At 40.6% G+C, this 25,128-nt stretch overlaps 1 protein-coding gene across 1 annotated transcript; it reads right to left on the bottom strand.

Annotated features, from left to right (window-relative positions):
- Positions 1 to 304: 304 nt before the first annotated feature.
- slc50a1 (solute carrier family 50 member 1) lies at positions 305 to 24,547 on the bottom strand. The gene is made up of 6 exons (XM_080427611.1): positions 24,392 to 24,547; positions 17,206 to 17,283; positions 14,447 to 14,570; positions 12,917 to 13,078; positions 7,745 to 7,864; positions 305 to 7,174 (listed from the first exon to the last, which is right to left on the bottom strand). The coding sequence occupies exons 1-6, from the start codon at positions 24,457 to 24,459 to the stop codon at positions 7,067 to 7,069; spliced, it is 660 nt and encodes a 219-aa protein (XP_080283737.1). The 5' UTR covers positions 24,460 to 24,547; the 3' UTR covers positions 305 to 7,066.
- Positions 24,548 to 25,128: the final 581 nt, after the last annotated feature.

Here is a 25,128-nt window from a genome sequence, read left to right as displayed (position 1 = left end):
GCCGGAACACAATAGATTGATTATTAAAATAAATGCTCTGCAAATGCACACAGACAGATTTCCAGTCTATTGCGTGGCATGGTCTTTTTTCTCAGAAACTGTTTTTGTAAATCAAAATTCACAACTAAATGGGACACTTTGAAACAACTTGGTGCAGTAATACAGTTCACACAGATGTGTGTTTAATGAGCATTTTACAACACTTTGAGCATGGCTCAGCCAGTCATGATCAAGGACAGGATCTATCCGTTTTATAATAGAGAACTATAGCCATATAAATGTCAACAATAACGAAGCAACACAGAACAGTATAAAACATTTATTATCATAGAGCATCTGCTCTCCATTCAAACACCATAGAAAACATCTCATCGCAACCAATTTATATTGACCCATAGGTATATAATCTCATAAACAATTGCATATATAAAAATAGTATTAATATAAGGACATCATGATTTACTTTAGACACAGACCCGACATACCACCACAACCAAAGCTGACCCAACACATATTTATCAAGATATAAGACAGAATTGTTCTGACCTTCTGGAATAAAGCTGCCACTGTTCTTATGACAAAAAAATATTCCCTCTTTTATTCTAACTGGAGATATGACACATATCCACTTTTCTATCACAAAAATATTGTAGCAATATAATAAATGACTGTTGATGACATGGCTAGTCTTAAAGGAGTAGTTCACCCCAAAAATGACTTATTTTATATCAATTACACACCCCATGGAGCCTCGAATTCATGGAGATGGAGCCAATAATGTGATGACCGGCAGAAAGATGCTAATGTCCCCGGTGAGTCTCTAAGAGTCTCCGCCGGTCATCAAATTATTGGCTTAGGAATGAGACAAAAACATGAACATGAATTCAAGGCTTCATGGGGTGAGTAATTGATAGAAAATAAGTCATTTTTGGAGTGAACTACTCCTTTAAGATCAATGTAATGCTTTGCGTGACAATTGTCAACCGACGCATCGCACAATGAAAGTGACGGCAAAATGACCAAAATGCACCGGAGAGGAGCTTGGCAGAGGGTGACGCGTACCTGTGGAAGAATGGTCGTACACGACTTCAGAGAGTCTTGCGTATAGGTTGGGAAGGTGCAGCAAGCTCTGTGAACATTATTGTAGATGAAACTTTTTAGCTCGAGACCCACAAGAGATATTTGACGTTTGCCCAACCAGTGAAAATAGCAGATCTACACGCTCACAATGCGTCGCTTGTAGATCGGCTATTTTCACTACTTCGTAATTTTATTGTATTTTTTTTTATGAATTTATGGAATTTCTTTTGAAAAACGTCAGATTTTCTTCCTGAAAAAAATTGCTTTTATGATTTTCTTTCTGAAAAATGCTTTCAGTTTTTTTGGGGGAAAATCTTTTGAAATAGTTATCGGCGACCCAAACAAATGTGTCCGCGACCCACAAATGGATCCGTGACCCAGTGTTTGGGAAACACTGCACTACTAGACAACATTCACTGTCTTGTTTACGTTTGGTGGTGACGCTATCGGCGAGTCGCAGACAGTATTAACGCTAAAAACACGGTTTGACACCTCAAAGTATAAACTGACCTTTAAAGGAATGAGATGAAAGTCAAACTACAGTACATACATACAGTAGAGGCACTTCAAATGGACCCAAAGGGAAAAACATACTGTATACTAAAACATATGTATATACTGTAGATCTATTATGTTCCAAAATATATTATTGCTGTCGGGTGGAAACCTTGTATGTACAAAACCGTTACTTTTCAGGAATTGGGGGGAAAAAATAACCCAATGTAGTTATTATTTAGTCACAAGGTCAGGGCCGGCGCGTCCATACAGGCCACCTAGGCGGCCGCCTAGAGCGGCAGTTTGGAGTGGAAAAAGTCTGGAAAAAATAATAATAATGGTAATAAATCGGTAAAATCAGAATTAAATAACACAACCCTAACCTAACCCTAAAACCGAAATAAAGTAACCAAAGACACGAGGGTCCCACGCACACGCGCGGGGGCGCATCAAAGGAATCTCGCCCGGAGCGGCGATCAGCCCTCCACCGGCCCTGCACAAGGTCTTGATTTTAACTTAAACTCACAGACAGACGAGGCGACATGTTGTGAGCTTGCAGCCGAGCTATTTTTTTGCTACTTTTGTCATGCGACAAAGTAGAAAATAGGGCATTAATTTATGAACAAATCTACAATATAAAAACAAGACATATGTTCAAAATATATGGAAAATTGCCAAAACATGACTGAAAGTATAAACATACATTTAGTCTATTTAGAGACATGCATGCTTGTGCTGTGCGTCTTTGGTTAACAAGGTGTTTGATGGAAGCTTTGATTCAGTTCTGGAGTCTGACTGATGCCAGATGTTTGGGTCTGATGCAGGATTCCTTCCCTATTTTTAAAAGTCCTAAACTACCGATTACGGCGTTTTGACCTACAGTATATTTTGTCAAAAAGTGCAACATTTCCTCATCAAATAAAAAAAAATGTGTATTTGATTAAAGTTTCTAATTGAGAACATTTAACTTACAGTATAAGCAAAACATTACAAATGAACACAAATAATGGTTTGATAGATACAAAATAAACACATAAACTTAATTTTATTAAACCACTTAAAAAATTGCAGATCTACAATCTCACAACGTGTCGTCTAGATCTGCTATTTTTGTAATATTTTGAAAACCGTTTTTTGAAAATGGCCTAAAATAGGGATGCATCAGCCAGATGTATCAGCCAGACTGATATATCATTCAGGCTCCATAGTTTAGTGTGTAAACAATAATTGATGGATTTACTTAAAAAGGTAGGGTAAGGGATATTTTGGTGTTAAAATAAGTGTTAAATAGCTCTATATTCTAATCATTGCTATAGTGTTTGTTCAGCAACAGGGGTCTCTCCAGCTCTTTAGTAAACAGAACATCTATTTTCAGGATCCAATCAGGAGAGAGAACGTACAGTATAAAGGACACAGGATAAATAAGTGACGTTGGAAGTGAGCAGACACAATTGGAACTGGAACCATATAAGATTGAAGCTGATAAATGGGTACTCTCTCCTGATTGAATGAGATTAGCAATCCAGCTGAAAAATAATTTCCTGTGTATTAACTCATTCCCTGCCTAAAACGACTTCTGTCCCATAAGCCCTGTCTGCCTAGAACGACTAAAACGACTTTTTATTTATTTATATTTGACCCAAAGACCAAGGAGATATGATTTTTCGAAGATCTAGACTCCCATCCACTTCCTTGTTAACTTAAAACTTAAAAATGTTGTATCTCGGCTCCTGAGTACTTTTTTTTTCAATGAAAAATCTCTGGCAGTGGGCAAACGCAAAAAAAAAAAAGTTCTGGCAGTGTAAAGAGCTGGAGAGACCCCTGTTACTGAACAAACGCTCTAAAGCATTACTATCAGAATATAGAGCTTTCACTTTTTGACAAAAAGTGACTAGTCAGTTACGTGTGATGACAGAAACGTTCTCATCAAAGCTGTATGCATAGTTACAATAAGTATTATTATAACACATGTGGCACGTGCTTATTTACACTCTGCAAGCCAATCTGCAAGCTCACTAAAAGATCGTCTATTTCCGGCACACAACAGGCAGTCGTAACCGTTGCCCTGGTTACTCAACAGTTGGTTTAGCAACACGACGCAGGGCTAACGACATGACCGGAATGAGTCATCGAGCAACGAGATGACGAGGACGGAACCACTTCCTGTTGGGCGTGGGACCCCGGGACATAAGGCACTAGTAAACATGAGACACGCCTCCTATAGAGCAGCAACCAATCAGGGCCGTCCTCTCATAAGTTTTGTTTGACTGTTTTCAACGTCGGGCACGGGGACCCTTAGCGGTCCAAATGGTCCCTTGACACATTGATTGCCAAGATCGCATTGATGCGTTCTTTCAAATCCATCGCTTGCATGCCAGCAATTCAAAAGAACGCATTGATGCGTTCTTTTGAATTTTCATTGTTTAATCTGTGATCGCACGGCTCTGTTTATTTCTCATCAGCACTTTCGTTTTCCACTTACGTCACACTCACCCGGAGCCGGATGTAACGCAGATTTCATTTCCGGGTCACATTGTTTTTCTCCGGTCATTTTCGGCCAGAATAGGGAAAAACACGTTTTTTCACACGGTATAAAAAACGAACGGACAGCTCAACTTCTATTTTCTTTGGTCCGGGTGACTAACCGTCATCGTCGTCGTGTATCACATCGTTTTCAGGCCGATCAGCGGATCAGGGATTGTCGAAAACATAACATCCGGTGAATGACCGGATATGACGTGGGCCTGTTTGGGAGGGGGCGAGCGAGGTGATCAATGTGTGGATTTGCTGCTCTCTACTGGTGGAACTGTCGTATGTGCTTAACACCACAATCAGAGAATTTATTTGAATGAAAAATTACAAAATTAAAAAATTAAAAAACACGCAAATTGCTGGCACAGGGGTGAGTACATTATGAATAAACTCTGGCAGTCAATGTGTTAATGGGTCTGAAACTCCCAGAGTGTACAAACTACACCGTAAAATCTGCAGTGTTAATTTAACTCTGAGAGTGTGCCATTCGTACACTCTCAGAGTTACAGACCTATAAGGGCCCATTTGGACCCGCTGGTGGCCCCCGGACTACATGTTGAGAAACTGTGCATTCATCGATTGATCGGTCGGTTTGGTTTTTTGTCGCATATGCCAGACGATCGGAGATCTCCGATACCTATACTTCTGGTTACATCTAAAACAGGGATGGGCAACTTTGATGATGGAGAGGGCTAAAAAAAATAGCAGATCTACAAGCTCAAAACGCGTCGCAGTGTGACACGTAAGATCTGCTAATTTTGCTATTTTTGAATTGGAATTCTGATTATTTTTTGCTATTTTTGAATAGTGCCGTGCTATGAGCTTGTATATCTGCTATTTTTGAATAGCCAAAGAAATCTTAAAATGACACACAGATGCGTTCCCGGTCTTAAAGGGTCAATGATCCCCCCTTCCCCAACAATACCTCTGATAGAACCCTTTCATTGTAGTCTATAGGCCAATAGCCAGCAGTCATTGTGAAATCAACATCAGAATGTTCAGCTCTCTCAACCTCACCAACCTGAACAGACTGGTCTCTGTGTGGTTACATGATGAACACATGTGTTGATTAAATGAACAAATACGTTAAGTCAAAATTCCTCAGACTATTAGTGGACTAAGAATGTGTTAACTGGACGACATCCCTATTAAATAGTGCAGTGGTTCTCAAAGTTTTTTTTTATTTCAATGAACCCCATAACTCTGAGCGTGTACAAATGTAACATTTGAGCATGTACCATGTGTAACCTCTCAAGGTTACGGACATGTAAGGGTCCATTTGGTTCCATGTGTACACTCTCAGAGTTACAGACTTGTAAGGGTCCATTTGGTTCCATGTGTACACTCTCAGAGTTACAGACATGTAAGGGTCCATTTGGTTCCATGTGTACACTCTCAGAGTTACAGACCTGTAAGGGTCCATTAGGAACCCCCTCAAGGAACCGTCAGGGTCCCTGGACCACATTTGAGAACCGCTGGAATAGTGAAACGTTTCTTTCAAAGTTCATCTCCTGTTCATTAGTACAGAGTTGGATGGGACGCTGTTTAGTAGTTGCAATTTTATGAAATCGTAAACTGTAGGTGAATTTGACCTCTAACTACTTTCAACCAGAGGCAAGCATTTTCAAAAGTCACTTTGTGAGCTTGTAGATCTGATATTTACACCCTTTTAGAAAAGTCACTTTGTGAGCTTGTAGATCTGATATTTACACCCTTTTAGAAAAGGCTTTGTGAGCTTGTAGATCTGATATTTACACCCTTTTAGAAAAGTCACTTTGTGAGCTTGTAGATCTGATATTTAAACCCTTTTAGAAAAGGTTTTGACAATTTTCACCAATAATGACATGGCCAAAATATGGATGCCAGGTTGGAAATGGTTAAACAGAACCTGAATGTCATGGTTATTATTTGCTATAATTGGATTGGAGTAAAATATAAGAGAACATTATTCACCCCCCCAACAAAACGTGCAAACTGTCCGTTTAGTCCATGAGCCAGAGCCCCAAAATTGAGCAATTATCATCGAAAGAGTGGGCAAAACCAAACCTATATTAAATTGTTCAGAGGGTCAATACGAGTAAATAAATGTATGATAATCTCACCACAGGAGCAGCTTTTTCATGGTTATCACACATTTTGTAATTTTCCCCATACGTACATGACAGGTCAAAAAATGACAACATTTTAAAAAGAGTTATCATAATGAAACTTCCTGAGTTGATTACTTACATGAAGACAATGATTTATCGTATTACAAGTTTTCTGAAATTGTATATTTAAATATGCAAATTAGGCATTTAGTCCATGAGCCAGAGCCCCAAAATTGAGCAGATATTGAATATTCCCTCGTTAAAAACCTTTGAATCCAACATCTTAACAAAATGAAATAAGTATGTTGACTCTGGCTTTGTCCAATGTTGATTCTGGAAAGTTATGCAAATTTGGGCATATTTTCCTATGCCTAATTTGCATATTTAAATATACAATTTCAGAAAACTTGTAATACGATAAATCATCGTCTTCATGTAAGTAATCAACTCAGGCAGTTTCATTATGATAACTCTTTTTAAAATTTTGTCATTTTTTGACCTGTCATGTACGTATGGGGAAAATTACAAAATGTGTGATAACCATGAAAAAGCTGCTCCTGTGGTGAGGTTATCATACATTTATTTACTCGTATTGACCCTCTGAACAATTTAATATAGGTTTGGTTTTGCCCACTCTTTCGATAATAATTGCTCAATTTTGGGGCTCTGGCTCATGGACTAGTTTATCAAAATGCATTCAACAGATACTCCTCAGTTTCATCCAATAGGAGCTTGTTCAACCACATCGCCCCTTTTCATTGGATAAGAAAGAAGAGAAGAAAAAGAAGAACTGACATCGAGTACCACCCATCGCGGACGACCAATCGCTGCTTCTCCCTTCCTCTGCTCAGGCAGGAGGCCCCGCCCACTCAGATTTGGATGAGTTTAAAGGATGGTAAGCTGTGATTGGCCGGTGAGAAGCTCCAGAACAGGAAGAGTCGGATGACGCTGGTGAAAATACCCGGTGTGTTCGGAACCTGGAACGTAGGCGTGCGCACACACACACACACACACACGCACACACGCACACACGCACACACGCACACACGCACACACACACACACACACACACACACACACACACACACACACACACACACACACACACACACACACACACACACACACAAGCTAAACTAAAGCTGGTGGATACAACCAGGGTTGCCAAATCTGCTTATTATAATTTCCCCGATCTACCGATCTACGTATCTTCCCCGATCTACCGATCTACAAGCTCACAACGCGTCGCGATGCGACGCGTTGTGAGCTTGTAGATCTGCTATTTTCAAATAGCTTGATGTATATGTTAAAGTGCTCATGTGGCCCATAGTCTTTTGGGCTGGTTTTCCTAGACCTGGTTGCTTGTTTCTCTCACAGAATCTGGCAACACTTGATAAAACTAAAACTAAAAAGGTGGATAAGAAATCTACCAATGTTTTAGGTTAGCTAGTTTTAACAGTGAATATGTGTTAATGGTATGATGTTTTGTTGAGTTTGTAGTACACTATATTATATTATATAAATGTATATGTGTGTGAGTGTCTCACCATGATGTAATAGTCGTTGATTTGGTGTCCATACAGAACCCAGGAGGTGGAGGTGAGGAACGTAGCGACCGTCAGAGGGAAGGACAGACACTCCAAGTTCCTACTGCGAATCATCCCCACCTGAAAACACACGGCATCAATTAACACACGCACGCAATTATCAAGTGACAACACTCATTCAATTTGCCATATTAGGAGATCAACCGTCATCTGCTTCCCTGATTGGCCAACCCAACTGATCGGCTTTTGTGGATTGGCCAAGCGTTGTGTGACATTTGTGCCGCTGAACCAATATAAGCATTAGGACTCAGAGCAGAGCTTTACAAATAAATTACAGTGTGATTTACGGTGTGAAAAATGTTCTGCTGGACAGTGCATCTGAATGGAGTAGTACCAAAGACATACAGCTGTGCTGCTGTTGCAGTGGAGCACAAGCTGTACTGCTTTGGAGGACACGATTATGCCAACAGGGCTCAGACTGATGTCCACGTTTTCAACACAGTGTCTTTACTCTGGCGTAAGTTGAAAGTGGAAACCTTCAGGCGTCGTCGGGGCCACACAGCTGTGCTGATAGAAGATAACATCTACATCTGGGGAGGGTACAGCTACGGTACACGCAAGTACTGCAACGTGCTTTGTGCATTTGACGTCGACACCCACAGATGGTTCAATCCCGGGGTCTCTGGGACTTTTCCAGAGGTGAGGAGGAACCACTCAGCCTGTGTCCTGGGGAAGGTCATGTATATCTATGGAGGATACAACAAGCTGACTAGACGCACTAATGACATCTACAAACTGGACACCACCACGATGGTCTGGTCATTAACCCATTGAGACCTGAAGCCGATTCTACATGTCTCCTAAATCTCAGTATTCTGAAAAACGTATGTTTCTATATCAGTGGTGCTCAATCTTTTTCATGTCAAGGACCCCCAAAATGATTTGTATTGTAATGTATTTGGCCGCGGACCCCCATCAAAATATTTTGTTCCAGGGACCCCCAGAAGTAAAGATTTGAGTTACAAATGTTTGCTTTAAAAGTATTTATATTCAAAGATTTGCACACATTTTCACAATTTTTCAAAAATAGCAGATCTACAAGCTCGTAGCGCGGCACTCGGTGCCGCGCTATGAGCTTGTAGATCTGCTATTTTTGAATAGCCTAAAGTGTAAAATAATGCTTTTTATCTCAAATCTAAAAATGACACAGTTCCAGGTCTTAATGGGTTAATCAACGCCAGAGGAACACCACCATCCGCTTCATCAGGTCACTCTGCCACCATCATCGGGACAAAAATGTTTGTATTTGGGGGCCGCGGGAACCAGAGGGACTTGGTACAACAACATGAGTGTGTTTGACACAGAGACCAACTGCTGGCTGAGAACACCTTCTGCACAGCTTCTTCCAAAAGGACGCAGGAGTCATACAGCCTTTGGATACAATGGAGAGCTGTACATATATGGCGGTTACCAGTGGTGGAAAGTAACTAAGTACATTTACTTAAGTACTGTACTTAAGTACAATTTTGAGGTATTTGTACTTTACTTGAGTATTTCCAATTTCCATTACTTTTACTTCTACTCCACTACATCTCAGAGGCAAATATTGTACTTTTACTCCACTACATTTACTTGAAAACTTTAGTTACTAGTTACTTTTCAGATGTAAATTATGATATAATGAAACATACATTAACCACTTTAGCCCTATTTTATACCTAGGCTATTTGAAAATAGCAGATCTACAAGCTCACAACGCGTCGCAGCGCGACGCGTTGTGAGCTTGTAGATCTGCTATTTTCAAATATTTAGTACTTTTACTTTTGATACTTTAAGTACATTTTGATGCCAATACTTTTGTACTTTTACTCAAGTACATTTTTTATTCTGGACTTTTACTTGTAACAGAGTATTTTTATATTGCAGTATTGGTACTTTTACTTAAGTAAAGAATTTGAGTACTTTTTCCACCACTGGACGCAGGGATCATACAGCCTTTGGATACAATGGAGAGCTGTACATATATGGCGGTTACAACTCTGTCCAGACCGTCAACCCAGAGACCTTCTCCTTCTGGAAGAAGGTTGAGCCCAGGGGGAAAAGACCGGGTCGAAGGCATAAGATGCGCTGTTGCATGGTGGGCGAGTGGGTATCGTGGTCATTGGGACGTCCACTACCACACACAATGACCTGTTCATCTTAGACCCGAGTCCTAGTCTGAAGACATTATGCAAGCTGGTAGTTATTCGGTACGGTGTGGAGCAGTCGGAACTCCCACACGACATCAGGTGGGAACTGGCTGCCATGATTACCAACAGCAACAGCAATAGAAATCAGTCGTTGAATATAGGATGCCTCGTCAAAAAAAGCAGAGTAAAACAAGGGAGGCGAGATACAGGCGTCTTTCCAAATCAATTAACTCATTCAGTGCCAAAAATATTTCTGGCTATATCACCCCTGTGCCAAGGCCAAAAATACATTGTAAAAAAAAAGTGCTTTGGAGCCGAGATACAGCCTTTTCAGTAAGAAGTTAAAGAAGAAGTGAATGGAGCAGCAAATCTTCAAATCATCATATCTTGGGTTCTGAACCTTTTTTTTTTTTTTTTTCTCATGACGTCTCAGACGTCATTGGCACTCTGGGCTTATGAAAAACGTGACGTCTGCGACGTCATTGGCACTTAATGAGTTAACAAGGAAGTGAATGGAGGAGGAAATCTTGTGATCACGTGATCTCCTGGTTCTGTGTGTGTCTGAGGATGAAATGGTCACTCATGTGTTAGCGAAGAGTGCCATCTAGTGGTCAAAAAAACAAAAAAAAACACAGCAGGCGTCAAAAGACGTCTTTGGCGGTCTGGGCTTTTGATTTACAAACGTCCAAAGACGTCGTTGGCATGGAATGAGTTAAAACAATACAGTAACTAGTATACATGCAGTGGTTGGGAGGTGGTCTCCATACTCTTGACATGGAGACATTTAGACCCTGGCGTCTGGTAGGACACCTACTGGTCGACAAGTAGTACTGCCTGAAGCTCATGAGCGACATGTGTCCCCTGGACAAGCAGGGATTCCCTCATGTCTGAGTGGTAGATGTCTGGTTTCAAATCTCGGGTGTGAACAGTCGCAATTACCTCTCTCTGTTGGGAGAGGACATCAAACTTATGGATTGTAGTTTTAAAATAAGTTTTTGGATATTAGCGATCATGACATTTTACATGATGACTAATTTGATTTAATTGTGTTTTTGGCATTGAACATTGATTGGAATATATAAATGTCTTTTAGGCTTTGCAAACTGTTAAAAACAACAACAACAAAAACTTCGCAACCTAGAATAAACATTCTTAGGACGTAGGCAAAAAAAAAGTGCACATCAACAATAAAAGTAAGCCACTGCCAAGATGCACGGTACATGAGCAAAGCATGGCTTTATAAACTAAACTTGCACAGGGCAGACATGACAAATAACTTAAATATAAAGATAAATGACATATTTAATAATTTTTTACTTCATAAAAATATTTAGTGGAAATAGCCGATCTACAAGCTGACAACAACGCGCCGCGATGCTATTCTTTTTTTTTTTTTAAATGCACGAATATTTTTCAAAATGGAAACGATTGCGATGAGTATGCAAAATAACTGCTTTCAGACGAGTATGTACTGTTTGTGAAGGCCTACTGGATGTGAGACATCAAACCCGGACAGAGGACAACAGAGTGTCACCAAGGAGACAGAAGACACAAACAGACCCTGAACAACAGGAAGAGACGGACCAGAGGAAGAAAGACAGGAAACATTAAGAAGAATCACACCGATGGGGGGGGGATGGGGGGGGGGGGGGGGAAGAGAGAGAGAGAGAGAGAGAGAGAGAGAGAGAGAGAGAGAGAGAGAGAGAGAGAGAGAGAGAGAGAGAGAGAGAGAGAGAGAGAGAGAGAGAGAGACACAAACAGGATGAGATATGAATATAATGAAGAACAGAGAGACAGATGTACACATACTAGTAGAAAGCTGTGTACTGCACAGATGAAGAACATTTAGAACAGTACATAAATAGACAAACAGATGGACAGCTGTTGGGTAGAAACCTCTCATCTCTCTCTTTTTTAATCACTTTTTTTTTGTAAATGAATGACCTACTTCGTCATGTTACAGTGTAGGGGTGTCAGAAAAATATCTATTCGAATACGATTCTACTGTTGGACGATTCAGAATCGATTCTCATTTTCAAAATATCGATATATTTTTTTTACTGTTTTGGGGGGGATCTTGGATTTACTTTTGTGTGTTTAGTTGATAAAACCTGTACAATTATAAAAGCTACGTAAATGTACTCTGCTCTCATGCCAGCAGACTGGAGTACATCCTGAAATCCTATGTTTTGAATCGAGAATCGTTTTGAATCGAGAATAGTTTTGAATCGAGAATAGTTTTGAATCGAGAATAGTTTTGAATCGAAAAAAAAAAACGTTTATGAATCGAGAATAGTTTGTTTTGAAAAAAAATCGGGAAAAAAATCGGAATTGTGACCCCAAGAATCGGAATCGAATCGTGGGATAGCAGAAGATTCACAGCCCTATTACAGTGTCACACAAAAGTAGCAAAATTCGTCGATCTACAAGCTCAACATCTGCAATTTATTTATTTATTTAAAAGGAACAGTATCGGACACAATGAGGTTTCCACCCGATAGCAACGATATGTACATTTTTATGACCGAAATCTGCCCGCCCTGCGGGTATCGGCGGGATCAGCGGATATAACCACGATCCACGCATCTCTAGCAGTGGTGGAAAAAGTACTCAAACGTTTTACTTGTAAAACTCAAAAGGTTTTAATGTATAATAATGTATATCTGCAAAGTAACTAGTAACTAAAGTTTTCAAATAATTGTAGTGGAGTAAAAGTACAATATTTGCCTCTGAGATGTAGTGGAGTAGAAGTAAAAGTACTTAAAATTGGAAATACTCCAGGAAGTAAAAAATACCTCAAAATTGTACTTCAGTACAGTACTTGAGTAAATGAACTTAGTTACTTTACACCACTGATCTCTAGTCTGTGTGTGTGTGTGTGTGTGTGTGTGTGTGTGTGTGTGTGTGTGTGTGTGTGTGTGTGTGTGTGTGTGTGTGTGTGTGTGTGTGTGTGTGTGTGTGTGTGTGTGTGTGTGTACTGTACCAGGTCAGTGAGAGGGGACATGTACATGCTGACGGTCACCAGGCTGCAGGTCAGTCCCAGCTGGTCCAGCCGAGACGCCCCCGGAGGCACGAGCACCGAGAAATACAACCACCCAGCCGACAGCACCGCTGTGGCACACAGCGTCTGGAAGTACACACGCCTCTGTGACACACACACACACACACACACAGGAAAATACATAGTGAGTACACACACACCGTATGGTAGAACACACACACACACACACACACACACGCACGGACGTACGCACGCACGCACGCACGCACAAGAATTCATAGTAGCCAGTCGAAGTCCCTTATTAGCATAAATAACAGGTATGTATTATCTATGCATTTCACCTTGCTCTTCATTGTGTCATTGACTACAGAATGTTGCTACCTGATTGAAGCCCGACCCCGCCAGCCTGTACAGTATGTATGCGGACCACAAACACAGCAGTCGTCCAATTGTCTTTCCAACTTGCTACAAAAAATAAATCGCTCATGGCTCTGGCAAGGCATTTACTTTTCCACCTTTACATGTGTCTCCACTTCACATAAGCACAACATGTTTACCATTTATACCCTATATTTTACCCTGTAGGTAAAATATAGGGTGCAAAAAGGTTTTCATTTTGATTTTTACATTTTTGCCACCGAGGGGTTTGTACTCGCGCCTTTCTACTGCGCACGCACCGGACTCACACAGCACACGCAGCAGTGTTGGTTTCGTCGACTAAAACTATGACGAAAAATGCTCGTCGAATACCGTACCTTTTTTCACTGACGAAAACTAAATAAAAACTAAATAAAAACTAAGCTATGATGACTAAAACTAAGACTAAATATACTTGAAATATACTTTATAAAATGTTAGGGAGGGACTGAGAAGAGATCCAGTAGAACTAACAGACAAGTCATTTTATGTTTGGTTACGCTTGGGTGTTGCGCTCTGAAAATAGCAGATCTACAAGCTCACAACGCGTCGCAGCACGACGCATTGTGAGCTTGTAGATCTGCTATTTTCAGCATGCAACCAAGTGTAAAATCAGCCATTACGATGCCATCAAGGCACCGCCAAGATACATTTTAGTCGACTAAATCAACTGTAGATTTAGTCGACTATAATCTTATGATATTTAGTCGACGAAACTAGACAAAAACTAAAACATTTCAGATGACTAAAATATGACTAAAACTAAATGGAATTATATTCAAAAGACTATGACTAAAACTACATCAACATTTGCTGTTAAAATCAAAACTGACACGCAGGGCAACGCACGCACGCAGAGCAACACTCAGCCAGTAGTAGTTGCACAGTCAACACACAATGTAAGTACAGAAGATATGCAAGGAAAGCCACGACGTTACATGCGAGACGTTGTGTGTGCGCGAGCCTGTAATGGACATTTAATTTAATTTATTTTATTTATTAAATACTTTTTTGAAATTATTTTTAATTCTTTTTTTTGGGGGGTACTCGCGACCCATACAAATAGGAGTCAGGCGTTACAGCTGGTGTTGTGACCTTGTGTTTGCTGTAGTAGAGGTAGGAGGTGATGTACAGGAACTGCAGCAAGGCTCCGATGGTGTTCACCAGGACCAGAGTGCCGTCGCTCTTCAGCATCCCATAATACAACCAGCCCAGGTTACTGCGGAGACCAGAGTACTGTTAGAAACATTCAGCAGACATACTGTGACTGTAGAGGTCTTCACGGCTCCGCCCTCACTGAAAAACATGTGACACTACCCCATACCTGTATGTGATCAGGTCCATGGTTTATTACAATAGAGTCACGATAAGCAAGGTAAACACATACATCAAATGCACAGAGACAGTGTAGTGCTTCAGTGATATAGGGTCACAGGTAAACCAAGAACCTAGCATCAGTCTACACCAGGGGTTTTCAACTGGTGGTCCGTGGACCACTGGTGGTCCGTGAAGGTATTGCATGTGGTCCCTGACCATTGCATTTAGTAATGTAGGAAAAGTGAAGAGTTTTAATTTATGTTTTCTTTCCTTCCACGGAACAGTGCTCTAAATGACCTGGTGACCTGTGATGACGCGTCAATGTTGTCAAGTTACTGGGAAGCTGGAGGTGAAGAAATTCCACAGAAAAAGGGGAGTTAGAATCTCCAGAAGGGAAAGTGTAATGGATTGCTTGATTGAGTCATGATTATTAGGAAACGTGCCCATATAAATTGCATGTGTGTGCTCACTCATACTTAAGTTACAATCAGTATATCATTCAACATGAGTTTAATATGGAAGGTTGGATAAAGTAAGAGAACAGAATATGGGTAACTGTGAGATGGAAATAGTGGTTCTCAGGGGGCGATTCAGCACGGTGCCCACTGGGACAGTTTTGTCAACTTGCTGCGCGAGAATAAAGGACGCTCTGCTTCCAAATTCTGCCGTTTTTTTTTCTCACGCCGTTTGGTGAACCCCCCAAGGTTGGTGCCCTGTGCTGCGCTGCTTTTATCCGCCAGATTGGGACGTTCACGGCATATTTCGCACCATTACGGTGCGTTCATCATCAGTGACGAGTGCCTCTAACAGCCGCTGCTGGCTGCGTGCAGCCAGCGTGCAGCCAGCTCACTCGCAGCGTGTCTGTGTGTCAGGCAACACTCACACAATCACGTGCAGCATGCGTCCCCTCCCCCTGCGCCTAATGGCTGTACATGGGGCCGACGCGTGCTTTAGCGTGATTGTGGCTTCAGGAAGTAAATTCCTAGCCTCGATCTCTCCAGGCTTTTATTTTTTATTTTTGCTAAAAAATAAAAGCTTGGAAATTCCTGTCCCAGCTGTTGGTACGCAAAAGCGCCACGCGTCGTCTGATGTGCCGCGCATTATTTATTTTGGGTGCACCTGCGCAGCAGTTATGTGCACCCTGGTTAAGGGCTTAATATCATTTGTTGCGCGTAGTATCGTGGAGGGAGAAGACTCTGGGGCGTTGTCCCGGAGGTTTTAAGGAAGGGCCTTCCCTGTGTTAGCTGTCAGTTAGTTGGGTCCCATTCTATTACCTCAGGTCCCGGGTCTGTTTATCAGTATATTATGTAATACCCGAGTGGATCCGAGAAGACCGGTTATCAGAGAGAAACACATTAACCACTTACAACAAACACTCTATACTTAGTGAACCCCCCAAGGTTGGTGCCCTGTGCTGCGCTGCTTTTATCCGCCAGATTGGGACGTTCACGGCATATTTTGCACCATTACGGTGCGTTCATCATCAGTGACGAGTGCCTCTAACAGCCGCTGCATTTTAAGATTTTTTAAGATATACAAGCTCATAGCGTGGCACCGAGTGCCGCGCTATGAGCTTGTAGATCTGCTTTTAATTTTTTTTTATTGTGAAAATGTGTGCAAATCTTTAGGTTGAATATATATATACTTTTTATATATATATAAGTTTTTAACTCAAATCTTTTTACAAATTCACTCAAAAAAAAACTCAATTTTACAAATGTCTTGTAAAACCTAACATTTTAGAAAAAGTTTTTTTTTATAATTTTGAGCTATGAGCTTGTATATATCTGCTATTTTTGAATAGCCCAAAGAAACCTTAAAATGACACATGCGTTTCCTTCCCGGCCTTTAAGGGTTAAATCACACACGGTTATTGGATCGGTACTCAGTATCGATCACGCAAGTTATTGGTATCGGTGAGGAAATTTAGGGCTGTGAATCGTCTGCATTCTCACGAATCGATTCGATTCCGATTCTTGGGGTCACGATTCCAATTTGTATCGATTTTTTCAAAACAACAATTCTCGATTCGATTTTTTCCGATTCAAACGATTTTCGATTCAAAACGATTCTCGATTCAAAACGATTCTTGATTCAAAACATAGGATTTCAGGATCTACTCCAATCTGCTGGCATGAGAACAGAGTACATTTATGTAGCTTTTATAATTGTAAAGGTTTTATCAACTGATAATAATGTAAACACACAAAGGTAAATCAAAGATCTGATTTTTTTTTAAATGAGAATCGATTCTGAATCGTCCAACAGTAGAATCGCGATTCGTATTCGAATCGATTTTTTCCGACACCCCTAGGAAATATAGTATGGGTACATCTCTGTTCTCAACCTGGTATGATTTATGTACTCTACACTCGCATCTGAAGTGGAAATGAAAGCGTTAGGTTTTTTTTTAAGTGTGTTTTTTCATTGCGTCATTAGAACAATGTTGGCATCACTAAGATATTTACTGAAAAACATGTTTTTACATTCATAGATCATCAACAATACACTAAGTAGTTACACACACACACACTTACTTGAGGCAGGTGGTGAGGAATGGCAGGAACTGGACATTGTCAGCACTCTTTGTCGCTCTCATCTTCTTTAGGTCCGTCCTGACACACACACACACACACACACACACACACACACACACACACACACACACACACACACACACACACACACACACACACACACACACACACACACACACACACACACACACACACACACACACACACACACACACACACACACACACACACACACACACACACACACACGGTATTACTATTTTGTCTAAGTAAGCAAGCCACATCCTCTACAGCAGTCATGCATTTGGTTGACAGAGCAGTCGTGTGTGTGTGTGTGTGTGTGTGTGTGTGTGTGTGTGTGTGTGTGTGTGTGTGTGTGTGTGTGTGTGTGTGTGTGTGTGTGTGTGTGTGTGTGTGTGTGTGTACACAGACACTGCAGCTGGCAAAAGAATGAACAGGGAACAGACTACAGTACATCACCAACACCTCTCAGAATGTCTCCTATCACTGATTCATCATCATCCTCCTCTCATCTCTGTTGAGTTGGACAGCCTGACACAAAATATGTGGATTTTCAGGACAATAAAATGATAACTTTGTGTTACGACGGTGTCATAAGAGCATGCATGTAGGTTTAGGAGCAAGAATCAGCTAAATTAATCACAGTATGTATGTGGACTACAAACACAGCAGTCGTCCAATTGTCTTTCCAACTTGCTACCAAAAAAAAATCGCTCATGGCTCTGACAAGGCAACCATTTACTTTTCCACCTTTACATGTGTCTCCACTTCACATAAGCACAAAATGTTTGCCATTTATACCCTATATTTTACCCTGTAGGCGCCGCGCATGCGCAAACAGGTTTACATTTAGATTTTTTAGATTTTTGCCACCGAGGGGTTTGTACTCGCGCCTTTCTACTGCGCACGCACCGGACTCACACAGCACACGCAGCAGTGTTGGTTTTGTCGACTAAAACTATGACGAAAAATGCTCGTCGACTACCTTTTTTCACTGACGAAAACTAAATAAAAACTAAATACAAACTAAAGCTATGATGACTAAAACTAAGACTAAATATACTGACAGTTTTGTCAACAAATAAAAACTAGACTAAAATGTTAGGGAGGGACTGAGAAGAGATCCAGTAGAACTAACAGACAAGTCATTTTATGTTTGATCATCATTGATCATTTTGAAATGGATGACCTTCTCTAGTGCAGTGGTTCTCAAAGTGGGGTCATGCACAAGCACACACACACACACACTGACGCACACGGGGGTGCTTGACTTGAAAAAGGTCAAGGGCCAGTGCTCTAGTGTACTACTTTCCTTTATGTCTCACCTGCACAACATGAGACTATATGCACAAAGGCCTATGTTCTATATACATTACTGTTGCTACACCTTAGGTATACATCTGCAGCTACTCTTAAAAGGGTAGGGTAAGTGACATTAGTTTGTTAAAATAAGGGTTACATAGCTCTATATTCTGATAGCACTCATTGCTATAGAGTGTTTGTTCAGTAACAGGAGCCTCCCTGTCTCTCCAGCTCTTTAGTAAACAGAAAATGCATGTTCAGATCAAGATACCAATTGACACAAAGAAATGAGCAGATACAAAATTGGAACTGGAACACTATACAATTTAAGCTGATAAATGGGTTCTCTCTCCTGATTGGCTGAAACTTTGCTACCCATCAGACAGTGTATTTTCTCATTTATCTGAGAGCTGGAGAGACTTTTATGGCAATGATTATTACTATCAGAATATAGTGCTTTCAGAGGTCGCGTTAGTCCGGTAATTGCCGTTTTTACCGAGTCTTTATGACAAAGACATAAAATATAATATAAATTATTATTTTATTTTATTAATATAAAGAAAATATTGGAATTGTCCGGAACATTGTGAAGGTAAGACCGGAAGAAGAGAGTTGTTGTTGGTGCTGAGAAGTTGTTGCATTTTATTACAACTCCGTTGTACCGGTTGTACCGCCGGACCGGTTATATTGGATAAAGTTGTGTATTGAACGGTTTGTATTACGAGTTGGAATATGTCACAGACACATTCAAACGAGAGGGCACTTGTGAGTAAAGTTGGCAAGTTGCCCAACCACAAAATAAGAATGATGCAAAAGCATTTGAAGATTAAACATCCAACACAGATGCATAAAGACTCTTCACAACAGCTATACTGCAGCTATAACTGTGGCATCCAGGTGAAACAATATTAATCATAAAGGTGGACACGTTAAAACGTTACCACTTGAACTATGAGGAGACTACAAGATTCTCACAGATGCTTCATCAACTTTCTCACGTCTGTCCCAGCCAGACGCACGGACGGCATCCACTACCTAACTATTACAGTATAACCTGTGGGTAGTGGTCTATCATTTATTACAGTATAAGCTGTGAGTAGTGGTCTATAATGTATTGCCTTAACAGGTCAGCTGAGCCACGTTATGAAGGATTCATCTGAAGTGACCATTTTTTTTTTGCAGTGCCCTTTGATTAGAAAATGTGTTCAAACGCAATTGATTATTGAGAAACCATTACGCACACAGCATGCACAAATGGTAATGTAGGTAATTAATGTATTTGTGCAAGATGACCCTGCTATATAAAATATGTATATTAATCATTTATCATGGTTCATGTTCAAATAGTTCAATCCAAAATATAATGCTGTAGGCCTTACACACCAGGGGCGATTTTTTCATGCGAATAATACGTTTTTTTTTTAAACCTTATAAAGTCCATGCAAGCTTCCACATCCGTTTCGCGGAGCGAAAAAGCTTCTTTTATTTATTCCGACCGCATCCGAATTTTGCGTATATTCGCCGGTGTGTAATGACCTTTAGGCTGTATTTACGCACCTGCTTGTCATTAATGCATACAAAAAAATTATGACCGTTATTTTTATCAGATAGATTTGAATCATTCCGGACACTGGGACCGGCAGATTAAAATCCTAGCGCGAGCTCCGAGTGCTTTATATTAACCTTTTAACAAAAAACTAAAAAATATCCCATACCCTTCCTAAACCTACATATCGTTGCGCTCAGGTAAAACCCTGACAGCAAACTTTTTATGTGTTGTTTTTTCCCCCCATAAATGAATGCCCTTCTTCATCATAGAAGAGTGTCACACCAGAGTGAAAATAGCAGATGTACAAGCTCACAACATGTCTAGACGTGACAACGCTGTGAGCTTTTAGATCTGCTATTTTTCACTATGTTATATTATGTTTTAGACCTGGAAAGCCTATACATTCTTATACCCTTGAATCTGGGAAAGCATCTGTGTCATTTTAGATGTTGCTACGTAGCCTTTTCCCCCCCAGAAAAGGGTAGGATTTAGAAGACATTTAAAAAATAAATGGGCCTAAATGGGTCTAAATGGGTAAAATAGTAATACAAAAGGAATGGTTTTGGACATACAAGGTTTCAAACAGGTCTGAGCACCAAAACGTCACTTTATTTCACTGTGTCAATTTTTGCACTTTTGTAAGTAAAGGACTATTTTTTGCATCCAAAGAGCCTCAAAGTTATTTTTTCAGTGTGCGAGCCTTTGTGTTGTTTATGGACTTTGATGCTGGCCTCTCGCACCTGTCTTCAGCCCTAGTAAGCCTCGAGTTTAGAGCGCAAACTTCCCTACCTACTTTAATCCAGTAAGACTGGGAAAGCATGTGTCGTTTTAGATTTGAGCTAAAAAGCATTATTTTATGCTTTGGCAATAAAAAAAAAGCAGATATACATTTTATGTATCTGCTATTTTTGAAAAATCGTGAAAATGGGTGCAAATCTTTGATTATATATATTCTTTTAAAGCAAACCTTTCTAACTCAAACCTTTGCTTCTGGGGGGTCCCGAACAAAATAGTTTGAGATGGGGGTCTGCGGCCAAATACATATCATTTCTGTTGTTTGGTTGCTATATTTAGGGGCGGCCATAGCTGAGTGGTTAGTGAGCCCGCCTAGGGGAGCCAGAGGCCCTGGGTTGCCCCAGGTACGATTCCAGGCCAGGCCAGCAAATGTGTCGATGAAATTAAATATGTCCCTGAGCAAGACTCTTAACCCCTAATTGCTCACAGGCCCTCATTGGAAACAAGACCGCAAGGACTTTCATGAACGGACCTGTTAAAGGAATTATCCTTATCCTTATGAGTGGTGCTCCAACTTTTTCCATGTCAAGTGTCATGTATTTGGCTGCGGACCCCCATCTCAAAATGTTTTGTTCCAAGGACCCCCAGAAGCAAATATTGGAGTTAAAAATGTTCGCTATAAAAATATATACATATATATTCAAAGATTTGCACAAATTGTCAAGATTTTTCAAAAAATAGCAGATCTACAAGCTCATGGCGCGGCACTCGGTGCCACACTATGAGCTTGTAGATCTGCTATTTTTGAATAGCCAAAGAAATCTAAAATGACACAGATGCGTTCCCTGTCTTATTGGATTAATATGCTAAGCCAACACACGTTTTATTTTGAAATCGACCTGCTGGAAATAGAAGCCTTACAGCAGGTGAAACTACTTCACGCTATATATGGAAGAAATCAACGGGCACTTAGAATGGTTGATGTTTAGAGGGCAGCCCAAGAGGCCCCCAAATCCGCCCAAATGCTTGTAGGTCTGCTGAATCCGGCTTTATTCCGCCACAGACAGCAGCTCTCAGCGTGGGGTGGCTTCCAAGCTAAAAGATTGATTGATATAGTTCATCTTCCCCATTATTACATGTAAGTAATGATGGTGATTATTAACAATCAATCATGTATCAAATAAAACTAGAGAATGTACCAGAACGTCTAATTTGATCAGAGCTTCACTGTTATCTTCCCACACCTAAATATGTGAATTACATTAACAGAAAACAGACAGACAGACAGGCATATATTTTTTACCCCCTGTTTTTTTGTTTGTACATAGTGATATTTTTGCCTGTATTTTTGTGTTGATATTTGAACTGTTGGTGCTACTATATATGTCTATGAATTGAATACCAAGGACCTCAATGGAAATGGACGGACCTTTTAGTCAAAAATTGTATTAACTGTACTTAACTGTACTGCTGTTTTTATATTTATGCCTAATAAAATATTCAATCAATCAATAATGTTATCTCTATATTACATACAGTATATAGACAGCAACAGAATTCTGGACCAAATGACAAGACCATATTCAAACCAAACCACGTCTAACAATAAACATGTTCTTAGATTGGGGTGACGGGGTCCCAGACAGAGTTAAAAAATTTAAAAAAAATCAACAAATGGGGGTCCACTGAAATGATAAATAATCTGCAGATTGGGCTTAATCTAATAGATTGTTTATTCTGTTCTGTCATTTGTTTATTCAATGAGATTGTGTTAATTCTATCAGACTGGGTTCATTCTAATGGGCCCATTATATCACATTACGTTTATTCTACCAGATTATGGTTATTTGATCAGATTTGGTTCATTCTACTGGGTTGACTCTAACAGATTGTGTTTATTCAATAGCGATCAGGTTTATTGTACACGCCTCTGGGTTGGAGTGTCACTTCTGACATTGTAAAACCATGCGCTGAGCACAAACACACCAGGCCACATTTTACACACACCATGACATGACCAGTGTTGCCATGTCTGCTTATTATAAGCGTTTCTAAAGTGTAGTTGCTTATTTGGGCTCGTTTCCTAATTGTTGTTTAAAACAGTGGTTCTTAAAATTTGTTTTTGTCCGCAGACCCCCACATCTGAAAATATTTTGTGCCAGAGAACCCCATACAAGATTGGAAAAAATCACATCTTGTGAGCTTGTAGATCGGCTATTTTCAAATAGCCTATGTATAAAATAGGGCTGAAGCGGTTAATGCATGTTTGATAATAAAATATATATATCTACAAAGTAACTAGTAACTAAAGTTTTCAAATAATTGTATAGGAGTAAAAGTACAATATTTGCCACTGAGATGTAGTGGAGTATAAGTAAAAGTACAGAAAATTGGAAACACTCCAGTATAAAAGTAAAAATGAATACCTCGAAATTGTACTTAAGTACAGTACTTGAGTAAATGTACTTTAGTTACTTTACACCACTGCTTTTCATAGACCTGGTTGCTCATTTCTCTCGCAGAATCTGGCAACACTGGGACATGATGACACCCTGTCAGATTGTAGTAGTCTAGTACAGTGGTTCTCAAAGTGGGGTCCGGGGACCCTCAGGCCCAGGGGTCCTTGGGGCAGTTCCAGGGGGTCCCCAGCTAAATGATAGATACCGGTAGTTAGGAACCAAATGGACCCTTATGGGTCTGTAACTCTGAAGAGTATACAAATTCTCAGGGTTAAATTAACATTATAATATAAATTGGGGTCACAGAGATAGAAATGAGGGGTCCTTGAAATTAGAACGGTTGAGAATCACTGCTAGAGCCGTACAAATCTTTTCTAATGGGGCTCCCTGGCATATCTTTTCAAATGGGGGTCCGCAGGCTAATAAGTGTCAATTTGGGGGGTCCTTGAGATGAAAAAGTTTGAGAACCACTGGTCTAGTCGATCAGTCAGTTGCCCGGCAAGCGACACCCTCGTACGACGGAGCATAACATAAGCGAGGTTTATAATAAAGGTGTTTACTTGTATTCTTCTAGCCCTGAAACATCATGGACCCACTTGTTCCTGGTTTTCGATTTTTTTTCTTACATTTACAACTCTCACATGTACATAAACGTTCAGATTTCAAATATAAAGTGCTTACCCCCGAGCCACGGATGTAACAAGTTGAGCCGGACCACCATAAGTACCCGAATCTCCCGTATTGTTCAATAAAAAAGCATTTTAATCCGATCGGCGGCCATTTTCTTTCTTTTTTTGGTAACGTATCAGAGTGCAATACACCTCCCAACCGGTAGTGTCGCTTAGTTGAAAGCATCGGAGAAAATGGTTGGCGATCGGATTAAAAAGCTTTTTATTGAACAATACGTTACATACGGGTACTTAGACCTTTTGCGGCTCAACTTGCTACATCCGTGGCCATGGGGGTCAGCACTTTATATTTTAAATCTGAACGTTTATGTAGATGTAAGAGTTGTAAATGTAAAAACATCGCAAACCAGGAACAAGTGGTTCCATGACGCCTGTGACAGACGAGCGTCATGTGAACCTATGGCTACATCCTTGTATTGTTCATAACTTACAGTCCTGTGGAGAACATCCCCACCGTGAACACGATGCAGGCCCATGACAGCAGCAGCAGCAGCTCCATGGAACACGGAGCCTTATTATATTATTATACAGTTAGTTATTGTTTATAATATGAAGAACCAGAGGCTAGACCTCCTCCGCCGTTTGTGTTATTTATTTCCGTGTTTGTAATCAGTGTGCCCGGGGCTTCCGCGGCTCCCATTGGCCGAGCAGGGGCTGTGGGCGGGACGGGCTGCGCCAATAGAGAAACGCCGAGACGTCCTAAGCAGCGGGTGGTGACGCGAGATTGACGGGTCCAAAGAGCCAATGAGTGGAGTGTGCGTTTTTTGCGAGGGAGGGGTTTCAGCTCCGTTATGACTTTTTAGTGTCTCCGCCAGGCTGAAAGGCATGGCCGAGACTATGTTTTACACCCTATGTTTTTTCCGTCCGTCTGTGAGCAGCTAATCTCCGGCACCGTTGGGCCGATCGCAGCGAAACTGTGCAAACACACTCCCTGGATGCCAGAGCAGAACCTCGTCCCCAAATGTTTCACATGGGCCTGTTATAGCGCCACCAGGAGGCCGATTTTTGCAAAACATAATGTTTTGACAGAACTCCTACAGATGTTGTCCAAACGTCGCGCAAATCGGTACACAGTATCTCTATAGTCATTAAACGAAACGGGTGTTTAGGATTTTTCATATTCCATTCTGATTGGCTAAGATTGGCTTCCAAAGTTTGCAGGAGTGCT

Source organism: Gymnoscopelus braueri, assembly GCF_963280865.1.
Source record: "Gymnoscopelus braueri genome assembly, chromosome: 4".
In the NCBI taxonomy this organism is placed as follows: domain Eukaryota; kingdom Metazoa; phylum Chordata; class Actinopteri; order Myctophiformes; family Myctophidae; genus Gymnoscopelus; species Gymnoscopelus braueri.
This window is presented reverse-complemented; position numbering and strand designations above follow the sequence as displayed.

Excerpts from the sequence above, each read along its gene's own strand:
- slc50a1 (XM_080427611.1), bottom strand. The coding sequence starts at position 24,459 with ATGGAGCTGCTGCTGCTGCTGTCATGGGCCTGCATCGTGTTCACGGTG. Across the intron at positions 17,284-24,391 it reads GGGATGTTCTCCACAGGACT|GACGGACCTAAAGAAGATGA; the intron begins GTAAGTTATGAA and ends TGTGTGTGTCAG. Across the intron at positions 13,079-14,446 it reads TCTACTACAGCAAACACAAG|AGGCGTGTGTACTTCCAGAC; the intron begins GTCACAACACCA and ends TGTGTGTCACAG.